General features: G+C 42.0%; 1 protein-coding gene across 1 annotated transcript in view; it reads left to right on the top strand.

Moving 5' to 3' along the window:
- The window catches only part of cntnap2a (contactin associated protein 2a), a 317,081-nt gene that overhangs the window by 130,305 nt on the left and 161,846 nt on the right, over positions 1-24,930 (top strand). The window contains exon 3 of the mRNA XM_079661019.1: positions 11,773-11,966. Coding sequence (XP_079517145.1) covers positions 11,773-11,966 — 194 coding nt within the window. The remainder of the gene's footprint in view (positions 1-11,772; positions 11,967-24,930) is intronic.

The raw sequence follows: 24,930 nt of genomic DNA, 5'->3' as shown, positions 1-24,930 counted from the left end.
TATGAGACCCTGCACATCAGGGGTGTCAGACAGAGAAAGGTGGCCCACTTGCAGCCATAGTCCAATTGCACAGGGGAGGAAGAATGAGAAGAAACATAAGGAAAGATGAACAGAAGGACCTTCAGATCTCACGTTTCCCTAACCACATATGATCACCGTGTTTAAAAATGGAACACAGAACACTTTTAATATTAAGCACACATATTTAGCACACCTTGTCTTTGAAGAAAGTGAGAGAGGAGTGTGTGTGTGTGTGTGTGTGTGTGTGTGTGTGTGTGTGTGTGTGTGTGTGTGTGTGTGTGTGTGTGTGTGTGTGTGTGTGTGTGTGTGTGTGTGTGTGTGTGTGTGTGGCCTAGCATTACTAACCTTGTGGGGACCTGCATCTGTGTGTGTGTGTGTGTGTGTGTGTGTGAATATACCTGCTGCCATGTGTGCCTGCATATGGCATGTATGCCCACGTCGTTGCACATTGCAGACATGGCAAGGAATGAGATTTGGCCGCTCATCATTAACACTTGGTCATCCCATTTTCTTTCCTCTCTCTTTGTCCTCTGTCCTCCATCGCATCTTGCCTCACCTTTCTTCCTCTCCATCTCAATTTCCCTCCACACACTTTCTGTTTTCTAAAGTAACATTGTCAATCCCACACTCCATTTTCTCGGCCTGTCCCCTTTTCTTTCTTCTCAGAACTCATTACCTTTTTTTTTTTTCCTCACTTGTGGGAGAAACTTCTGTGTAGCACCGACTCAGGAAGGAGACGCGGGGCGAGCTGGAGCTTCGATTTCAAACACTGATGGTTTATTACGAGTTTCGGCCGGAGAATTCACATCACAAGTCACAAGAGCCAGAGGTTCTAGACTTTGCGGTCGAGTTGCCACGTCAATTCTGAAGAGCCTCTCTCTTGCTAGACCTTTTAACTGGTTCACAGAGTAATCAACAGCTGGGAATACTGAATTACTTGCGTCTGACACTTATGGCCTCGAAGATTACACACCTTGGAGTCCACAAACACCGAGAAGGAAGTGTTCCAGCTTTCTCACATCAATAAACCATTTGTGACTGAGAGTTGTCCGGTCGTAAAATGGGAACAACAACATATGGCTGAACAGAACAGACGTCAGGGTTGTTCATAATCGTCAAAGGGCAAAAAGGTTAGATATCTCAACCCAGTCTCATAAAAAAACGTGTAATAACTACGTTGGTCCACAACTTGGGACGTAGTATTTCTACAAAAACGCCTCTGAAATTGTAGGATCCCTACGTTTTTTTTCACCATTCATTCCAATGGCTGGCGTCTATGTCACGTGATCTTCACATTTCTCCCTGCGGAAAAAAAAACATGGCCGAACTTCGTTTTATTCTCGGTGTAAAATGCCTATTTTGAAGTTAGTTTGGCCATTAAAATGCGTTTTGATGTCATTTGATGCGAGAAATAGGATTTGTTATTTCAGATTATGTGTGCAGTGGATGTACATGATCTTTAGTTTGCTAGTTATTACGAAGATTACTTCAGGAAATTGTGTCCATTCAACGTTTTCATTGTTACCAAGGTGGTTGCTAGGGACGCTGCTATCGATATTATTTCTGTTATGTTGTGTAAAATGGTGTTATCTTTATTGCTACCCCCTTCCCCGTCAATGTATAGTGTTGGTCCACAGCGCAAACGTATTAATTTAACAAAATCAGGGTTGGTCATAAATGTCAAGGGGCAAAAAGGTTAGATATCTAGGAGTCCAGGAGAATTATTCCCTAACATCCCTCACATTCCCGGTCTGATGCCTACTTCTCAAAGTGTTTTCCAACTTTTCAGCGTATTCCTCATATCAAACAAAGAGTGTCACAGTACTGCAGTACAACTGTGCTCTGACTTTCTGCACAATTAACCAGATACCCCCCCCCCTCCCATGCCAGGCGTTGCTTTTCACTCTCTGTCATCCGGCAAAAGTTGTTTGATGTCTCTAGTCGTCGCAGTCATCCATCGATAATGGCGGTCCGCTTCTAATTAAATTACTCCGTCTTCATCCGCTCCCTTTGCTCCATGACAGAAAGATGAAGCACTAGCAGAGGGCTAACCAGCTGTTTTCTCTCTGCTCCCTTTTTCAGACGGCCTCGCGTCCTAATTAATAAAGATGTTTTACTTTCTGTTAATGCGGTGCTGGTTGTTATGAGAAGTAGCAACTTTGATAAACACACTCTCACATGTTCTCTGGAGGCTGCTACACACCAACAACAAGGCATCGCAGGGGGCCGTGAAAGTGTTTCAACCTGCAAACAAATTGTGTGATGTGTTCGCGCACACCCACATTCACTCCCCCCGCTGACAGTAAGTCAGAGGAGAGATGTTCTTCTGTTTGATACGTCTCCTTTGTTGCTTTTGTTTGTGTCACCTGCTGCTCGTCACCTGTCCACAATCACACCGCGTCTGCATTTCTCCCTCTCACAACTTCCCTTTGGAATCACATTTTTTGTACTCTCTCAAACATTTCCAAGTGTTTGCCTCACTACCCTGCTGACTTGCTCTTTCTGCTTCCCTGCACTGTTTACTCTTTTCCTCCCGTCTGACTCATTTTCCACCCTCAGTACTGTAAAAGCCATTTACCCAGTCAGGCAGTTGAATTAAACCTCCTGTTTTCCATTTCCCAGCTCCGCTGTAAAAGTTCAAATCATCTTTATCATCATCACACACACACACACACACACACACACACACACACACACACACACACACACACACACACACACACACACACACACACACACACACACACACACACACACACACACACACACACAAACCATGTATACATCATTTCAGGGGACATTACATTGACTTATATGCATTTCCTGGAGACTTATCCTAACCCTAACCAACACATGCTGAACCCTAACCCTAACCCTAACCAAGTCTTAACCCTAAGATTAATGCTTCCCCTCGAGGGGACCTCCATTATGTCCCCATAAGGGAGGTGAGTCCCCACACGTGACTATGTAAACAGATGCAGGTCCCCACAAGGTTAGTAATGCTAGGCCTCTCACACACACACACACACACACACACACACACACACACACACACACACACGCACACACACACACCCCCACACACACACACACACACACACACACACACACACACACACACACACACACACACACACACACACACGTATCAAATAAACCTTTATTAATCCCACAAGGGAAATCCAGTTTCTTTATACTGTTCTTTTGTTATCACGTCCACTCCAGGAGAATGGATCATCGGTGACTTGTCCAGTTTGGTGAGCTCTGATCATCTTTGTCTGAAAGAGACAGAGGAAAAGTGTTTGATTCAGGTTCAAAGCAACCAACGGGAGCTTTCATACCTTTGCCTGCTCTCCGGTCTAATGGCTCCTAGCTGAAGGCTTCTTGAACAGAGTGAACTGAGATGTGAAACAAGAAAAAATGTCCTCACAGATTGCATTAGTTGACAGTTTCAAAAGGCTGCCATTTTGTGCAATGGTTCCCAGAGGGCACTTCCTGCTTCGATTTTCTCTCCACAATGTTCCCCGGGTTTTTCTTAATCAGCACATTGCTCTTGGCACATTGATCCATATCCCCCTACCCAAATTGCCAAAATGGCTTCTTTGTGGCTTTTATTGTATGTTTAGTGTTAATGGTTTTGGTAAATTGGGCAATAACTAACTTTGTATGGTTGCTCCAACAGAAACTGCTTAAATGCCACTAAAAAACATAATTAATTGTATTAATGCTAAGAAACAATGCACATTGCTCAACAACAATATAAACATTACATTGTATTAACCTACACAAACACATTGATATGGGCTTTAGTCGTAGAGTATTAGTGTTTTGTTTCAGCGCTGGTATCAGTTCACTCGCTCTGACTCTGCTACCACTGCAGGGTTATCGGTGTCATCACAGATAGTTGTTTTGCAAGCTCGGAGAAACTCAAGGCATGTTTTTGTCCTCGCTTTGCTCCTTTTATCTCAGAAAAAGCCTCTCTGTGTGAGTTCCATTCGGCCAGTGTTGACCTGTGAAGGGCATCGTCACACAGGGACATTTCACCAGGTAGCAGACTCATCTGATTTCTAATATGCTGCTTATTGAAAATGCCGCTGTTCGTGTACTACTGGAACTGGTCCCAATACAAAAGCAAAATGAAGATATATTGTAGCTGTAGAGGTGTTACACACTGTATATTAAGCCTTTGAAGAATGGCCTGATAAACTGCTTGAGTATCAATATGAGTAGATTTCCCTAGAGTGAAAAAAAACATATTGGATTTTCTGCTTTTTCTACGTTCATTAAAAGAAGTTTGATTTGTTCAACTGGGGCTATTAATAAATAATCTTAGTTTGCGTTCATCCATTAATTGTTAAGTGAGTAAAACATCATAGACATTTCGAAAATGCCCGTGAAGCCAGATACCTCTTTATCTTGCTTTTGTCGAATTACAGTCCAACACTTTAAATAAAAGGATTGAAACATCAGTAACACATAATTATTACAATCATTAGATTTGATATGACTTTATTCCTCTGTGTCCTTATACCTTTACTTAATGCCTCAATATACATGTTGGTTTTTTTGGCACAAATTGATTCTCTCCGTGTTTGTTATCCAGAAAACAACCTTGTATCCATTCCAGACTTTCACCAACAATGAAAAAAGGCCCTCCTCCTTAATCCTGTTTTGCTTCCAGTGCTTTATTCTCTGTATCTTCCTGTCGGGTTGTTCTTGTTATCCATCTTTTGTCCTGTTTCTATCTCCCGATCTTTTCCTCTCTTGTTACTTCTGTTCTGCTTTCCTTCGTCGCGTCCTCAAAGGTGTTTTCTTTGACCTTCTCTGTTCCCTTATCCTCTCTCCTCCCCTCCTCCTGCTCCTCTCTCCTCCCTGAACATCTGTGTGTGTGACAGGTGAGAGAGCGGTGACAGTCCCTCGACTCTCCTCCCCTTCCCTTTTCCCTCCTGTTTTTCTCTCCTTTATTCGTCACTGATGCTCTTACTTTCGCTCTCTCTCACTTCCATTTCCCTGTGGCCAGTCTCCTCCATCTCCACATTATTCTGTCAACCTTTTTGCGCTTCTCCCCTCTCTCCCTCCGGCGTTCACCTCTCACTGCACATCTTTCCTTTTTTTTTTTAAATAGCTCTCTTCACCCCCTCCTCACCTCTGTCAATCTGCCCCTCCTCCCCTCTCACCTCTCATCTGTTCTTCTTTTCCCCTCCTCTCTGATCTATGACAACATTTACCCATCTCACTTATCTGCTCCCTTCTTTCCATCCTTTATGCGTGTCCCTTGTTTCTCCTCTGACCCCTTTTTTTAGCCCGTCTTCCAAATTGCTTGCCATCACTTTGCACGATCTTTTGAACCTGTATGTCTCTCTGGACTTTTCAATATGTCTGACTCTCTCTCTTCACCATCTGTTACTTCTGGTAAGCCTCTGACCCTAACATGCCTTCTCCTCCATCCATCCCCTTCAACCCCTTTTCCCTAACCATTACCCTGTCCTTCATTCACCCATTTAAGTCATGTTCACACTGACAGCAGCACTTCTTCAAAAACTGCTGTTTCATTTCTGTGAGAATGAAAGGTTGGGCTCTATTCAACCCTGGCTCAACTTTGGACTGAACAAAATGCCACATCAACTGCACTGGGCTGGCCAAAAATATCATTTTGATTCATTTATATCATTATAGGGCTGCACAATTAATCCAAACGTTATTAAACTTGCAAAATGGAATTATGATATTCAAATAGCTGTAAGCACTATATTTTATAAAAGGCTAAATATGTCTTAAAGGTCCCATGTCATGCTTTTCCGGTTATTACCCGTCCCCTTGTGTGTTATGTAGCTTTTTCTGCATGTCAACGGTCTGCAGAGTCACAAACCCTCAAAGCACACCCTGTAGCGAGTAAAACTCTAACACAGAAAATACCTGCCTGTGCTGCCCCAGAACGCCTCGTTGGACATTTCTCTTTTTCCTTTTTTTTCTTCCTGGGTATGGTGACGTAACCATACCCAAATGAAACAATTGGTCAAACAGGCTTTCCATTCTGTGAACCAGGTCGATATGACAGAGTGAACCTAAATCTATTGAAGAACAAAGCCCATCTGGCCTGCCTAGAGTTCAGGCGTTTGGCCTTCCTGATGTATTGCAGGTTTTTGTGATCCGTCCAGACCAGGAAATCCTACTCCGCTCCCTCCAACCAGTGCCGCCACTCCTCCAAAGCAATCTTCACCGCCAACAGTTCCCGATTTCCCCACGTCGTAATTCTTTCAGCAGAAGATAGCTTACGGGAGAGATATGCACACGGATTAAGTTTGTTGTCCCCCGCTGACCTCTGGGACAGTTTAGCTCCAACGCCGTCGTTGGAGGCGTCCACTTCCACCACAAACTGTCGGTGGCGATCAGGTACAGTCAGGATGGGAGCTGTGGTGAACCTCCTCTTCAGTTCCAGGAAAGATTTCTCTGCCTGTGGATTCCACACAAACTGAACATGGGGAGAGGTAAGGGCATGGAGAGGAGAGGCAATAGCACTGAAATTGCTTATGAAACGTCTGTAAAAGTTAGCAAACCCCAAGAATTGCTGAACTTTCTTTCTAGAGTCTGGCTTTGGCAAATTAGCCACGTCACTGACCTTAGCTGGGTCCATTTCCACCTTGTTAGGGGAAATCACAAAGCCCAAAAATGCCACAGAGTTCACATGAAACTCACATTTTTCGGCTTTCACAAACAAATGGTTAGCCAGGAGTCTCTGAAGAACAAGGTGAACATGGTTAACATGAGTATTCTCATTCATCATCATCGAGATACACAAAACAGAAAAGATTCAAGAAATCTCTTAACACATCATTAATGAGAGCTTGGAAAAACAGCAGGTGCATTGCAAAGTCCAAAAGGCATCACCAGATATTCGTCATGTCCCTTAGGTGTATTGAAACCTGTTTTCCACTCATCCCCCTCCCGGATGCGCACAAGGTGATAAGCATTCCTTAAGTCAAGCTTGGTGAATATTTTGGCTCCCTGTAACAGTTGAATGCGGTAGAGATGAGTGGAAGGGGATATCTGTTCTTAACTGTGCACATAAACAGAACTCTAACGCTGAAACCTTACACCGCCAACACGGCGCCCAGACCCCACGCAGCATTCTCATCTGTTTGTCCGTCGCTACTGGTGTCATTTTCTGGTTGCTAACAAATGCCATTGTAAAACATAAACACTGATATTCCGCTGTAACGGTGGTGGACTCATCAGAACAGAGTGGGCGAGCTGACCAATCAGAGCACAGTGGGCTCACAGGGGGGGGCAGGAGCTCCAACAAGGCGTTTAGGACAGAGAGTGAATACACATACTGTACAGAGATGCTGGATGAGAAACCAATGTGAGTTTGGAACATTGAACAATGTAAATCTATTCTAGTAGACCTCAACAATGGAATTATGATCAGTAGAAATGGCCGTGACATGGGACCTTTACATACCATTTTGAAGCTGCAGAAAAGTCCCACCCTAAAAATACATCCACTGAAAAACATTCTGAAACATAATCGCAATTGAAAAATCAGTACAAATAACAGAAATGTGCATTGTAAACGCTGTAATCCTAGTGTTTAGTTTGTGATTGTAAAGAAAATAATCAAGGGATTGTGGCCATGATACCCTGCATTTGTTTTAAGATCTATTATAATTAGTTGTGCATCTGATCATCTCATGGATGTATGGAGTTGAATGTAAGAGAGATGGAGGGCAGGTTTATGTGTGGCTGTTCAGGAATGAGAGACAGGTAAGACGGACTCTGGTGACTGCTGGCGGTCGACGGGTGCTGAATTTAAGATTTGGAAAGTGCTCAAGCATTGCAGAGCCCGCAGAGGGGAAGACTGAAGTGGCTGAGGTGTAGAAAAGATAAAAAACTGTCTGCGCAGGACATGTACCAAAGAACGTTTTTACTTCAGTGCAGATTTCAGATGAAATACCCACCAGCAGTGTGAGGGTGGTCACTGTGACAGTAGCACCGCAGGGCCCATTGTAATATAGATTCAAACCTTGATTCACACTGACCGGTAATGGCTGTTTAACTGTTTTGAACAATGTGCAAAAAAGATTTTTCTCAGTGACCAAAAAAAAAGTATTCAAGCTTGGAGCAGTGTGAGCTAGGTCAGCGGGTCCTGGGTGAATCCATTCTGAAGAAATACAAGACTTTCATATCTGATATTTCACATCAAAGCGCATGATGTCAGTCGAGTGTTCGAGGACGTATTCAAAAATAGACCTACCTATGTTTCTCAGGCACTAACACCTCAACCACTTTTTATTTGAGGATCTTGCCGTCATGGCCCCATACATTGCACACACATTTGAACTCTTACTCTCTCACTTTCTAAACTCTCAACTTTTTCCATTCTTTTCTTTTTATATCATTTGAACCCAGTTTTATTTTTTATTCACTCATCTTCTTCCCTCCGCTCCGTTCGCCTCCCCTCTTCACTCACCTTCTTTACCATAACTACATTGTTCCCTTTCCATCCTTTTTCATCCCATTGGCATGCTATCTCATCTCTTGCCTCCCCAGCATCAAATACAAATAAATATCCTCTCTTCTCCTCACTTCATCCATCTCTCTTACTCGCCCTCGTCTCCATTTTTCTGCCTCCTCCTCGTCACTCTTTCCGACACCCCATCCTCTGATCTTGTTCGTAGCGTCACTTGTCCGCTCGGCTTGCTTTCTTAATCTATATTTTCCACTGTCAGTTTGCTTATCACTATGGCCCCGCCCCTCCCGAACCCAATGTGTCACCCTCCACCCCCTCTCCCTTTTGATGGTGTGTTATCCGCCTAAAGGAGCGGCTTTGCTGCAACGGGTTTTTGAGGTATTGACATTTCCACTGATATGGACCTGGTTATCTGTCATGGCCGGGGCTGGAGTGTAATGGCTCTGTAATTGGATAAGATATAGGATTTTAGCCAGGAGGGGGGGGGGGGGGGGGGGGGGGGGGAGTACATCACATATTGCCTCTGCCTCTTTCTTATCATATCACTATCATCTCTCATGCCTCCTTCACAACGCTCCTCTCCCACTCTCTTGTACTTTGGTCCTGCTATCTCCATTTCTCTCACTTTGTCCCCTTGGATCCGGTTTCACTTTCTCTATCTGTCATTCTCCTTCACTTGTGCTTTCAGTCCGTCACTCTCTTATCTGTATTTGTGTCCTTTTTGGAAAAAAATCCATCACGGGAATCAAAGGAGACGGCCGTGACATGGCCGGTTCGCAGTCCATCCACCACCCGCTCACATTCTGTCACAGGCTCGGCTGCTTGTGGCACTCATACTTTTCACTGCTTGGTGTGAGGTCTCTAATTTCCACATCTGTTTAAATTTGAATGCACTCAGTATGCATACATCTGGTATCTCTCACATTGGTTTAAATTCTCTTGCAGTAGCCTCATGCCTCACACAGAGAGTGGCATCACAAATATTGTTTCCTTTATAATGGCAGATGAAATATCAGGGCATTGGGTTCCTGTCTGGCTTTTTTCCTGCTCTTCTGTCTTGCTGTTGCTTTTGTTTCTGCAACATTAAACCTGAGGCTCATTTAACCTGTGAGGTCCAAGGGAGTCGGGCCCGGCCTCAATTAGACACCTCGAGGTGTGAAAGGGGGCAATGTTTTGGAGGACACATGAATATTTGTCTGGTAATCAGCCATGAGGTTTCGGCTAGACTGCCACTGAAAAATGTTGAACACAAACACAGCCATCTATTCAGACAGAAGACACAGAAACCATAGGAAAATAGCACTGAGCTGCACTCTGAGATAGTCAAGCAATATTACATCTTAAGTGCACCTACCCAGTATGGGAGATCGTACAACTCTTAAAAGCTGTGTTTTCATACCATATGAAAGGTGGAAATAAGAGGTAAAGAGATATTTTTACATTCAGAAAATGTATTTCCCCTGTTTATATTATAGATTTTCAGGCAGTTTAAAAAAGAAGTTCCACTAGAGTGAAATATCACTTAAATCTGCACTCCAGGATGTTTGTATTGAACCAGAGCTGAGCTGCAAATATGTGCAGATAACCGTATGTAACTGTCAGTGTGAAGGGGCTTCTATCTGACTCTATTTGCATTTGTACATATTTCCATATCCAGGCAATGTGTCATCCCAGTTTAACTCTGTGTAAGCACTTTGTGATAAATACATATCAGCCGTAACCCAGTTTTAATGCTGTGCTCATATTCTTAGCATAGTTTTCATTCTTGGCATAAGAGTTGTAACTGAACATACCTCTATGCAAGTGAACTCCTCAGGTGCCTCATTCTGTCTCGCATACCGATATTAAAAAAGGGATCCATCCTGGAATGGCATTCATGCTGATGCCATTCCTCAACAAGTCGAGGTGCCTGCTGTTCTAGACGGGGAACAATTATATATTTATACATGTATATATATATTTTTTAAGCAAATGTCTGGGCTGCTCCCTGTTGGACACTGACCATAAATAATAGGAAGGTCTGTAGCCTTGTAACTCCACATTCTCTTTGTTAAATGCCATTATGTCGGGACCATGCTGCTGCTCGGTCTGCCTCAGACTCGAGAAGCTGGGCGTCCCTGAACACCAGCGACTGCATGGGAAATAATAATGTGCAACAGAAAAAACACATACTTCCTACACTTGTTACTATTTACTCAATTAAACCAGAGCCAAGCCATTTTCACTCATAGAGAAGATCACTTTTAAAAGTAAATGAGGTATTTGAGAACCACCATAGAACCCCCTCTCATTATTAAAGGTCCCCTATTATACTGTTTTTCATCAATATATCACTGGTCTCAGTTATATACAAAACATGTCTCTGAAGTGTTTGGCTCGAAACACCAAACAGATCATTGCAGCATTACCCATAATCCCCTCTGTTTCAGCCCTGTTTCCAAAGTGCTGATTCTCTGTCTGTTACTTTAGATGAAAATAAGGAGCGCCTCCCCACGCCCCTCTGAGAGACATTTGGTTACAAAGAACTCAATGGTGCTCAAGGAGGAGATTCAGGTGATAAGGTGGGGGGGGGGGGGGGTTACCTTGGTTGCTGATTGGCTAATGGTTACACAAGCCAAAAAATTGCTATGACATCACAAAGTGGCCAAAATCTGATCAGCTTATTTTCAGACAGGTTTTTATAGAAATGGATCAAAAAGAGAGAGAATCTTTGTTCCTGAAACTTTCAGAGTCTCTTTCCACAGAGGGGACACATGTTGATGTAGAAGAGACATGAAGAAGAGGGGACACATGTTGATGTAGAAGAGACATGGAGAAGAGGGGACACATGTTAATTTAGAAGAGACATGAAGAAGTGGGGACACATGTTGATGTAGAGGAGGGGACACATGTTGATGTAGAAGAGACATGAAGAAGAGGGGACACATGTTGATGTAGAAGAGACATGGAGAAGAGGGGACACATGTTAATTTAGAAGAGACATGAAGAAGTGGGGACACATGTTGATGTAGAGGAGGGGACACATGTTGATGTAGAAGAGACATGAAGAAGAGGGGACACATGCTAATGTAGAAGAGATATGAAGAAGAGGGGACACATGTTGATGTAGAAGAGATATAAAGAAGAGGGGACACATGCTGATGTAGAAGAGACATGAAGAAGAGGGGACACATGTTGATGTAGAAGAGATATGAAGAAGAGGGGACACATGTTGATGTAGAAGAGACATGAAGAAGTGGATTTTGCATAATGGGTGACCTTTAAATGTGGCTGTCTCCCAGGTGCTGGTGGCTGGTCACCTCTGGACAGCGACCATTACCAGTGGCTCCAGGTGGACCTGGGCTCCAGGAAGCAGGTGAGCTCCGTGGCCACGCAGGGCCGCTACAGCAGCTCCGACTGGACCACGCGGTACCGCCTCCTCTACAGCGACACGGGCAGGAACTGGAAACCATACCACCAGGACGGCAACATCTGGGTGAGTGGACAGGAAGTGTGTATGTGTGTGTGTGTGTGTGTGTGTGTGTGTGTGTGTGCGCGTGTGTGTGTGTGTGTGTGTGTGTGTGTGTGTGTGTGTGTGTGTGTGTGTGTGTGTGTGTGTGTGTGTGTGTGTGTGTGTGTGTGTGTGTGTGTGTGTGTGTGTGTGTGTGTGTGTGTGTGTGTGTGTGTGTGTGTGTGTGTGTGTGTGTGTGTGTGTGTGTGTGTGTGTGTGTGTGTGTGTGTGTGTGTGTGTGTGCAGATGCTGTTGGCTACAGCCACTGGCTATCAGGCCCTATCCAGACTGCCAGCCCTAACCCCTTTTGCAGCACATCCAGATCCAATCCTAATTGATTTTAGAAAATCTGGACAGCAGAAAAACACGTAGAAGCATATTTTAGCAAATTGTATCCCGAGATGCATTTTAGTCCGTACTCTGGGTGCTCTGGCTGTATAGATTCAATTTTAAAGTGTTTTTTGTGGCAGTGCTGAGCAGAATCCATGCTCCTACTTGCAGAGCACGATGAGGGACAATATGGAGGACAACACTTTATGGACCGAGTAGCAGGATCTATTGTGTTAAAGATCCAATTTGAGAAACAAATCGGAACGATCAGTAACGGTTATATAGTTGACTATAATTGGCTTTTTAGGTATTTTACATATATTTTATTTCCCTCACCAATCTTTTTTGTTTGTTTAACAATACATGTTAGATGTGCGTGTTGAAATGACGAGTCAGAATAAAAACATTTTATTAAGATAGAATGGGAAATTAAACGACTCTCAGCTCTTATTAAAAATAAAAACAGTACTTCCTTAACATTATCATTCAAATGAGAAGCTTTCCTTTTCACCCTCACATAACCCCGAGCAGAAAGCCTTGTGTGGGAGAGCAACAGCGTGGTGCACATACATATTCATCAGCTTACTCCAAATGTAACATCTCAGCCACTCGCCCTATGCAGGCACCAAGGGGTTCTGGATTGAAAAAAACACCGTGTTCGAACAACATGTGGAAATTACCCTTTGGCAAATTATTTCTTGACATTTTATGGATGGGATCTCTTTGTGGCTATTTTGTCGCCTTTTCCAAACCAGCAGACTTCCATTACCGCACTGTGAGTAAGCACTTGAGTGGGGCATCCAACAATCCCTGATCATTAGCTAATGGGTTAAAGGCTCCTAGTATTCACTGCTGTATGCCGGAGAGCTACAGGTGAGAACAGATGGGCTTTCATCGAGAGGAGGAGAGAAGAAAGCCCTGTCATGAATGATGTTGATACACCAGGCTAGCGAGCATATATTTAAAACCCAACATTTAAAAGGAGGAGGTGTTTGCATGTGTACCTCGTATAGCTGCTAAAGGAACATAAGGTCAGTGTTCTCTTTTTTACCTTAGTTTATTGGCCAGGGACACAATATAGATGCATGTTTACACAGTCAATGCGTCAAACGTATAAAGAAAAAAACATCAAGGACATATTGTGAGTGTGCAGCATAAATAACAAGCAACCCAGTAGAAATTAAAAACCGACTATACACGCAGCACGCACATCGTGTTTAAGTTGAGATGAAAAATCCTTGGAAGACGGAATAAACAGAAAGCTGACCCCTGTTTCAGGACGTGCACTTTCTATCAGAACGTTATTAAGGAGTGAATCCGATAAGGGAAATGTATTTTCTAAAATGCACAAAAAAAGTTCAAGCAGCGAAATTGGCTTTCCTGCCAGGGTTATTAAACGGAGTCCAGTGCGTGCCCTCTAAACACACGGTGCTTTCTAATAATGACATTACATACTATTTTAAAGAGCACGTCAGCTTGATGCTCGTACACAAGTTTCAAAGAGGTGTTTCCTGACGTGCCTCATTCTCTGTAGAATCTTTAAACGGACAATATTATCTACTTAAATGGTTTAGAGATTAAATAAAGGTTACGTGCATCATTAAACTTTAAGCTAAAAGGGATTTGACATTCAAAACCCCACAAAATAAAACAATCCATTGCACAGTGTCTTTTGCATGTGTGCATGTTGCTTCTGAATCCCTGCATCCAGCCCTTTATAGATTCATCATTTTGCTCTCTTATATTAATTTTAGTCTGGATACAGTGACAAATATGGATCATTAACAGTTTAAAGTAAATTAAGCTGTTGTTTTTGTGCGCTGCATCATAATTATTTGCAGATTATTATTTATTCAGGAGTGTTTTCCTTCTGCCATTTTCCCTGATTCATTGCCTGTAATATTTCAGCAAAACCTCGAAAACACATTCATCTTTGAAATATTCCCAACTATGGCCAACTTTCTTTCCCTTGTTTTCCTCGATGTGTGACACATATATTGCTTTTTTAATTTCTTGCCAGTGTAATTTAAAATATTGCTAGTGTAAACAAATCCAAGGCCAATAATTCTCAGCCGGGCAGATACCATCAATAACTCCCGGTGCAGCAGTAACAAGCAAGTCTTATTTAGTAGATGCTTTCGGGATTGCACACACACACACACACACACACACACACGCACACACACACACACACACACCCCCCCCCCCCCCACACACACACACACACACACACACACACACACACACACACACACATACACACACACACACACATAAACGGTCATAATATTGAAGCTATCAGTGCTATTGATCAAAGAGACGAATTTGGATGGTAGAGGGCTTAAAGCAACTTAATGCTGCAGAGCCAAACACACACACACACACACACACACACACACACACACACACACACACTCACACACACACACACACACACACACACACACACACACACACACACACACACACACACACACACACACTCACACACAGCCACCATCAGGCCCTGTTTCAGCCTATTCAATCACATTCGCCTCAATCCCATTCACCGCTGGATGAGCTGCACACAGCGCTCCCCGGAGAGACAACCACCTGTCCTGCAGTCTTATGCATGAAAGCTCAATCCGGGCTCATTTCAGCGCCAATCACCGCCTGTCGCTACTCCACGCTGATGAGTTAACTCTTCACCTGCCAAACTAAAAGCAGAGCAGCAGTGTGAAAGCTTAGAGTCACAGGGGAGGATAGTAATGTTTTAGTGTCTCATTAATGTACCGCCAAGGAGTCACTGTGACATTGATGGATTACTGCGATAATTAAAACTTTATCCAACAGAAAAAAAGCCTATAAGGGGCTGTCAATGAGTGCAAACTTTAATTCATCAGTTACACTATAATCACACTTAAAGAGGAACACTTATTGGCTGTAATGGAAGATGCAATGGATTTGTTTGAAGACACTATGTCATATAGCTATTACAGTGAATGGAGAGTGGTGTTTTTTAACCCCTAGTCTCAGATGTGTTGATCAGCAGGTCTGTATTTATTGTTTCTTATGTGTTACCACCACAACGCACACCACACTGCCTGCTACAGATGTTGGTTATAGTAGCTAGACTTTAAAAGGATGCAATATGCAAAAAGACAAGAAGAGGACTACAATGAAATGTAAATAATTGGGGTTAAATCGCTTAAAAGTTCCCCTCTGGGTTCAAGAGAGACTGATACCTCATTCACACCAACGGTGTTTCAGGGCCGGTTCGGAGCTGGAGCTTGAAAAGCACCGGGTTTTCCTCTTCACGCCGCAGCGGCGCAGCCTCTTAGCTCCGGAATCCGGTTCATTTCGAGCACCAAAAAATTGTCCGGCCAGAGCAAAAGCACCACATACTGTATGTCACGCTTACGTCGAGGCGGGGGCAGGGGCGGGATCAACTCCTGAACAACAACAAAAAGCCAGCGTTTTATCCAGTTTGTACACAACGATGGAGAAACTTAACAAGCAGCAGTGGTCCACTGAAGAGACCAGCTACCTACTGGGAATCTGGTCTTCCGAAGAGGTACAGAGGAAGCTGGAGCACAATCGGCCATTGTTGTTGTTGTCTGTGTCAGCTGTGAGGGGTTTCTGCATGGTTTGGCTTTATGAAGCAGGCACGCAAACGGTTACGTCATGACGCAAACAATGACGCAATGACGCAGCACCAGTCGGACTCTGGGCGGTGTGAAAAGAGCCGGAGCTAAACCGAAGAACCGGTTCTGAACCTGAAAAGCTCTAGCACGGAGCTTGAACCGGAGTTGCGTTGGTGTGAATGAGGTATGAATGTATTTGTTAGAGCTTAATGACACTGTCCTATAATAGGACTCTGTGTGTAACATTGGTAACAACACCATGTTTGTTTTGTTCAGCTCCGCAGGGTACTAACACATTTTAATTATGTAGTGCTAAATTGCACTTCGGCAATGATGGCAATAAATAAAAACACAAATAAGATTCACTGATTCATTCATCCTCTGAAGACCTTCTCTCAGAAAATAGTGGCACTTGCAAACATTACAGAGGATTAGTTTTAGAATTTGCATCAGTTTAAGGGTCCGACTTCTGATTGGATGCGTGTCACCGTGGGGAAAATAACTAAATGTAATGTGAATACTGTAGAAGTCTGGGAAACAAGAGAACACAAACCGTTGTCACATTGTTGCACATTAGAACATTTTAAATCACATTTTTATTCCACACATTTACTTCCAATGACTCTTATTGAGATAACAGGCCCTTCCTCAAAATGTCATATTGTTTATTAATGAGGGTGAAAAGCTTGAAGCTAGTTCTCTAGGTCCGTTGACAGTAATGTATGTGTCCAATAAACTAACACAGCCAGCGTTGCAGATCTTGAACTGATGCAGGATCAAACCAGGACATGTGAATAACGTTTTTTCATTGGAGTAAAGACAAATAGCCAGAATTTTGTATTTTTGGACTGGAGTTAATTATACTTGTGTTAATTTAAAATACATGTTCCACTCATCTGGAGTCAAGTTGTATATAATTGGTGTTCTCAGATCACACAAAACAATGGTGCACTTGTAGTTACTCTACACCTATAAATTCAACAGTGGCACCAAATATCTAATACCTGTTAGAGAATAATTCTTCCTTACTCCTAAGATATTTAACATTTTCTGTGTGTTGACATTTACGATCAGCCCTGCTCCTTATTTTCCGTAAGGAATGTGATAATGCAGTCGTATGTTGATACTATAAGTTTTATAACCGGTCAACTCTCTGTCACAGAGCCAAAGAGTCAGATAAGTGATTCAGTGTCTCCAGGTGTTCACGTATACCTTCCCCCAATATGTGGGTTGACTCTCTGTAAACTAGTTAAAGGGTCTACCAAGATGCGAGGCTGATCAGAATTGACATGACAACCCACCCGTGCAGTCAGAACCTTTTGCTGCTGTGACTTGTGATATGAATTCTCCAGCCGTTGACTTGTAATAGACTACCAGTGTTTGACATCAAAGCTCCAACTCTCCTCGTGTCTCTCTGAGCCCTGACTCTCCATTGCTGCAGAAGTTTCCCTTACAATACCTAATAATATCTAATAATGAGATACATCTTCTTCCACATAGACTGGTTGTTAAGTGTCTTTTCTCCTGTCCTCGACATGAAATAATGAGGCCGTACAGCTTGAAGTCGAAAGCAAGTTTTTTTAAAACTCTGCTTTCACTGTAATACATGTGTTTACCTTCCTCCTCTGGTTTACACATTTCCAAACCTGATCTATTCGTCTGCAATATTTCACAGTCACTTCAGAGAAATAAAAGTACAGCGCTGACTTTTTGAACCTGAGTGATTTTCCTGGTCGTACGCTTCAAATTGCCCTCCGTGCTTATGCATCTGATTAAATACAGACTTAAAGTGCCTCATACATTTTCATTTCCATTTAGGCACTTTTATCTGGAGGGCTTACATTAGGATGGAAGTAAGTGTACATTAGTGCAAGGGACCAGAAAGACAACAACAAAGAAATGAAAAATAAAATGGTTAGGGTAAAAACAAAGTGCTCAAAATATCTTGCATAAAATGTAGGCATTAAAGAGAAGCAGCAGATGGCTGGTCTGAATAAAAACAAGACTTTAAACACTTTTTATGATGAAAGACATACTTTTATATATTAATATTAAACTTAAAAGTATCTATAAGGGCCATTTGAAGTTAAGCTACCGTCTTCCAGTAACCACTCTGGCATTGGAAATCTGTTTGCAGAATTTGTTGCATGTTTAATACACAATATATTGGCAATGTTTTTTTATTTAAAGATCCATCATATGCAAATATCAAATCACTGTGTTACAACCGAGCAAATACCTCTCTCATGAATTCACATTACACTGGCAAACTATAGTGTAATTAGTATGCTTCATATTTATTTGTTTATATTCTGTAGATATGATAAGTCTGTTTTCCTTTCCTTGTGAAGCTTCTGGGGGGTATACTACGAACCAGGATTTTTGCTTAGCCGGCTAACTTCAGTGAAAACCCGGGGTTTCCGGTCCTACGAAGCTGGTTCTCTTTTCAGCAGGCTAGATCTCTATGGTAACTTATGCTGTGCGGCTAACCTGGTCGGGAGCAGGTTAGGTTGCAGGCTAAGAGCTCAACTCAGTGAAAGCACTGCCTGCTGACCAATCAGAGCTCAGTGTGCGGAGTTTAAAGCGATCAAGTCATATTACAGGAGAAAGGAAATACCCATCTTCAGAGCAATCTGACTATTATAACATTAACGTTAAGAAAGCTTACTTAAATATCTGCCACAACATAAGTAACCGGATCAGAGTAACATTAAGTACAGTCCGCGACATATCACATCATAATGTATCACATTTCCTTATCTGAGTCAGCTGAGCCGTATCTGGCCGTGCAACGCTCACAGTGTCACATACTGTATGCAGAAGTATTATTTTAAGCAACACATTAAGTTGACGAAACACTGGAGACAAATGTAATTAAAGTCAGATCCACTCGTGTCTTAGACGGGGCAGTGATATCATAAACCTGTTAATGTACGCATTCAAACACTTTCTTTCTTTTACCAGCTGTATTCACCTTGCAGGTGCAGCTATGTGGCTTTTATCCTGGATAAAGTGTTTAAGTCATGAATGTTTAAAGTTGAACTAGTATGACGCGGCGCTGTCAGTATGCTTCTCCATGTTTGTGATTGGTCGAATGCTCCAAATGCCACCCCTTTCATGTGAACGCGCACCTAAGGACATAGGACACGGCTGGCTTGAGCGATCCGCTTGATAACCCGCGTCGTAGTAACGTTTAGCGAGAGCGCTTATGTTTTGGATTAGTCCAACCGGCTAACTCAAACATATCCAGGTTAGGTTGAACCAGCTGCGTAGTATATCCCCCTGGTGTGTGTGCGTGTGTGTGTGTGTGTGTGTGTGTGCGTGTGTGTGTGTGTGTGTGTGTGTGTGTGTGTGTGTGTGTGTGTGTGTGTGCATGCGTGCGTGCGTGTGCGTGTGCGTGTGTGTGTGTGATAGTATCAGGAGTAGGCAGGGAACTACCATGTAAACACAAATATTTGATTAATTTATCTGCCTTTTTAATTATAGCTGCACAATGTGGACGAAACCAAATCCGTTGCAACTGCTCTGATGTTTGATAAGGATTGCTCGTGTTAGGGTTTGTAGTTATTCACGAGCACATCATTATTAGTGTTATCTAAGTGGTGCTTCACATCAATGACACTGTCCTTGTTGTCAGGATAGCAGCTGCACTAAAGATGGGACATATCCTCCCTAAAATAATATTGAATAATGGCTTTTGCCAGCAGGAGAAACAAACAACCATTGTTTTCTCACATATTATTAATTGTTCTAGAGATAAGCGTTCATTTCGAAGAGTATTTTAAGATGAAAACCACGATGACTCTATGTAATCAGTCAAGTGGCAGATGGAGATGATCTATAACTAGCAACTGGCTCCAGCTGATAAGACAGATTGTGGAGCGGATCAGAGGAGATGATTTACGTCAGAGGAAATTAGGTGCACTGATTTTATATTTGTGCACGGTCTTTGAGAGGTTTAGCTTTCCAGTTTGATGTGTGTATTAACATCCTGACTCATATTGACCAGGCACATACATCGCTAACAGAGGCACCCACGTGTATGAAGTCATGCAAACACATTCACTGACATTTACTACTATTGACCAATGAATTATTACATCCAGCATTCAAATCCAGCTTGTTTGAGTATAACTAATCAGACCGCAGAGGAGTACGTTGCTGGCAGTCACAGATATGACTTTTTTATATGAAGTCTAAAATGTGGGTTCTGTACTTTCATCTGAAGCGATAACTTTACAGGATCTGAATGCCAGCCTCTTTAATGTCACTTCACTCCCCTCCAGATAAGAGTTGCATGGGAATTAAATAATGCTGAGTGTGGATAACGAGGACGAGGAATTAAAAAAAAGATAGTGGACACTTCCCAGAGAGACGTGGAGGTTTACTGTGGTTCAACTTCAGAGGATGTGACATTTTTATAACACTGTCATTGTACATCTTTGACATTAGACAAACCTATTCAAAGGACACTTCTCCCACCATGAAACATTGAAATATTAATAATACAAATACAACACTGTAATAGTGTACTACACATGTTATCTATTTTTAGTACATTGTGTACATTTTTACTTTAACCTTCTACAATTATATCATATATTTATTATAATAGTTATTAGTTATATAGTTATTTAACATTATTAATCTATTTTAATATGTGTTTAAATATTTTAAATAATGTTTTATTTTATATTTTTTCTTCTACAGTATATTGATATTTTTTTTATATTTTATTGTCTTTTATTTATTTTATTATAAAATGGAGCAACTGTCACGAACTATACTAATACACCACCTTATATATTGAAGTACAAAATGCACATTTTTTACTCTACATTTTTATAGCTCATTCTTGAAATTCTTATGTTAATTTATATATGTTATACAATATTTAAAATGTTATATTATTTATTTTATATATATGTTTACATTTGTTTTTTGTGTTATATTTATTTATCTCGCTAAAAGTATTCTGATTCCAACTGACTCTAAGGACTGCACTGTGCTTTCTGAATGTTAGCCATCATCAGTGTGCAAATATGTATCTATATACAAATATGTATGCTCCTTAAGACTGTTGTTGTTGTTGTTGTTGTTGATGTTGTCTGTATGACTCAAATGTCTCGTGAGTCTTGCAACTAATGTCAGAGCTGAGTGGGCGATGTGAAGTAGAAGTCAGACATGTGAAAATGCTGTCCCCCCTTCAAACATCATGTCAAAACACACAATGAGTCGATAGCACACACACACACACACACACACACACACACACACACACACACACACACACACACACACACACACACACACACACACACACACACACACACACTTGTGGTGAGAGGTTTTATATCGAGGCAGGAGAAAGTCTTCACTCCATCAGTGCAGGTCTCTTGTGAGCAGAGAGAAGAAGCTGCCAAATGTTCCCTGCCTGAGTGATGCTCTCTTAAAGCTCTGCTCTGTCCCTCTGTCCGACTCTTTGTGGAAATGAATTCAGTGCGGGAGAATATTATTCCCACAAATGATCATTCAGTGAAGTTCCACTACTGATGATGTGACTCTTGATTCGTCCACAGTCCTTTTGATTCCTCTGCAGTAAGTCATTATCTAAAATGGAACTGTATAAAAAAGTATTGAATGTTCTCAAAATGTTCCTCATTTTTCAGCTAAAATGAATGTAAAGCAAAGAAAAGACTTCAGGTCTCTTTTGTCAGCGGCTCCTTTTAGCAGGTGAGAGCCGGTAATGAGAGACTCGTCTGAATAGCTGCGCTCCGGCCCTTGGCTTTCACACACAAAGGGTTATAATTATGCTCCAGCTCCAAGAAAAGAACATTGGAAACATCTTGCTTGCCTAAATAAATAGCATTTCGAAGCATAACAACACAAAAAGTCAATGATTATAATGAAACGTGAAGATGTGCAGGATCGATTAATCTCAAATCAGAGTAATGGATAGGACATTAGAAATAAGGAGAGGACGCAGGAACACAGGAGAGGTTATACGCGACATAATATTAATCCTGAGTGTGATGTTGTTGTTTAGTGGAAGCTTAGAATAATGAACAAAGCGGGTTTAGTCCAAACTGAACATTTTACTATTAATGCAGCCGTTTACATCAAGAACGGTAGTTTTAGTGGATGCACTCGACATCTCGTGTTCATTTCATCAATAAACCACAAACACAGAGCAGGAGACTTCCTTGCACTTCAAAATAAAAGCACTTCCTGTCAAACATTTCAAAGTTAAACAGAATTATTACACTTACATTTAGAGGTAAATCAGGTAACAATATGCTTCAACATTTCTCCTGTAACTTATGTCAGTAAGCAAATAAACAAATGATTTCAGGCACACTGAGGACATTTGCCACTTTTAGGATTTAGCAAATAGACTAACTAATTTACTTGAGTTTGTTGGAAAGGGGGCAAAAAGAGCCATAAGAGGCGCTAACTTGTCTAAGTGCCATTTTGTAGAGGCAGGCTTCAAAGGATCACAGCAGTGTCTTAGTTTGTGTCACACTTGGTTTCTCTCGGAAAACGCTTTGTAATAAAACAAGATGCTCTCCTAAAACACTTTTTATTCTTCTAAACTAAGTCTTTGTTGTAGGCATTTACACAAAGTCTCTGTGACATATGCCCCCACACCTGTTGATGAACAGAAGATCGTTATATTCTACTTTAACATTGTTTAAAGATGCATAACTTATATTTAGCATGACAACAGTTTGTCCTTGGCACAGTAGACGCACAAACCCACACCAAACACCCACAGGGCTTCACAGAAACATACATTCTCTATGGCCCTTCTGTTTTGTCCTGTTCACTTGTCGATAAAAACAAAAGACCAGACCAGGCTGGACTGATTTCCCTTGCCTCTGTTTGGAAGGAGCACACACACACACACACACACACACACACACACACACACACACACACACACACACACACACACACACACACACACACACACACACACACACACACACACACACACACACACACACACAATGACCCTTACTCCTGGCTGCTCTAACAAAGAGTCCAGCAGCATCAAGCAAACAGCAGAAAATAGCTTTCACTTGTTGTTTCTCAGTATCTGGAGATCTGTTCTCTGCAAAGGCCTGTCTCTGGCTGTCAAAAGAGAGACACACGGACACACGCTCTCTCTCTGACACAAACACAGGCAGAAATGACAGATGCACATGCAGGAAATGAAAAACATGCAGCCAGGGAGAATACGTAAGTGACTGGGGGAGGAGGAGAGCTGCTGAACAACTAGATAATGGCTGATACAATATGCACAAGGCATGGCACCGTGCATGTGTGTCTCGTTTACAGGGCGAGTTGTGTGTGTGTGTGTGTTGCAGAGCAGACCACTGGGGTATCTGTTGACCAGCTGGAGTGAAGTGATTGGTTTGTTGTTTCTTGATTGACAGCAGCCCAAATGCCCAACAAGGACTCTGGCTGGCTCTCAGCTTCCCTCATTATTTTTGTTTTCCGACTTTCCTCACATTGCTTTTCCTCCACTGATCTCATGGATTGCTTGAATCGTGTGCGCTGCTATGAATTTCTTTTTCTTTGCTTATTTAGTCTTTTAAAACACAGACTGTTAGAATCTTGCAGGAATATGAAAAATCGAAGTTATCCTTTTTCGTTTTAAATCTCCTAAGGAGTCATTTTATTTATTTATTTCATGGAATACTGCAGAACATTTTGAAAGTTTTGTTTTTTGATGAACACACACAATCCATAGCATCATGTGCACTCATGGACACGCAGCGAGTGAAAACTGAGCGGCGCCTCGGGCACTCGGTGGCCTTTGTTGCCGTCAATTACCTCAGTTCTTGATTAAACAAAAAACTTCAAAGTGTCTAAGCTCTTAAGTTGCCTAACACACACACTCACTGACATAAACGGTCACACACACACACTCCATGAAGTGACACACACACAGCCGCCAAATTCCCAATTACTCATTGGTTTGCTTGTTAATGATTTGACTTTGGAGGAGAGGGAATTAAATGGTTGACTAAGCAGACTTTTACGAGCATCCACAACTTTTCCTCCTTCTCCTCTCCTCTCCACTATGCTACCTTCAGTCCCCCGCTCTGCATAGTAATGCCTTTGAATTGAGCTGTTCATTCAGCCAAGCACAGATAAGTGCAGACTAGCGGGATGAACACAATAGAGAAATAAAAGAAGGAAAGTGGGAAATGGGGATAGAGTTTTTGGGTGGTGCTAAAAAACTGATTTTGTTCTCTCTCCCTTTCTATCTCTTATACCCTGACGGGCAAGGAGAGAAAAGTGTCTGGTGGACAAAAGGAAGTTAAGTCTTCTGCACGCAGTCAGCCAAATCCTCAGTAGATATACCGTATTCACCGTTTTTCTTTATAATACCAAATATGAAATACGCTTAAGGGGATATCAGGTTTTAAAGCTGCAGAAAGGTTTACTTGCAAGGTGGTGTGTGTGTGTGTGTGTGTGTGTGTGTGTGTGTGTGTGTGTGTGTGTGTGTGTGTGTGTGTGTGTGTGTGTGTGTGTGTGTGTGTGTGTGTGTGTGTGTGTGTGTGTGCGTGTGTGCAGTCATTTTTGTATGTCAGATTCTGAGCCAGGACCACAGGTATTTGGGAACACTTTACTGAAGGACCAACAGGCAGCACAAGGTGTGAAGGAGGATTTTGAAGATTTCAGAAACAGAAAACCTGAGAATGATGCTAGCACCAGGGAATATTAAGTTCATTCATATTTACCAGTTGGTATTCTTTCAGATGTTTCTCTTAGCAATTGGTTGTATGGGGTTTATTGTAGTAACATCAGTGGTCAGTCTATGAGAGGGTTATGCAGTGTTTTTTTGTAGTCTTGAGTAATGTTGCTATTTGATCCAACATTTATCCAAGAACTTTATAAAATCTAAAAATCAAATTCAACGTTATTGTCAATCTTTCAGTTTGTGTGTACAGACAGAAAGATCAAAATACAATTTCCCACAATCC

The sequence above is a fragment of the Notothenia rossii genome, assembly GCF_949606895.1.
Source record: "Notothenia rossii genome assembly, chromosome: 12".
NCBI lineage: Eukaryota > Metazoa > Chordata > Actinopteri > Perciformes > Nototheniidae > Notothenia > Notothenia rossii.
This window is presented reverse-complemented; position numbering and strand designations above follow the sequence as displayed.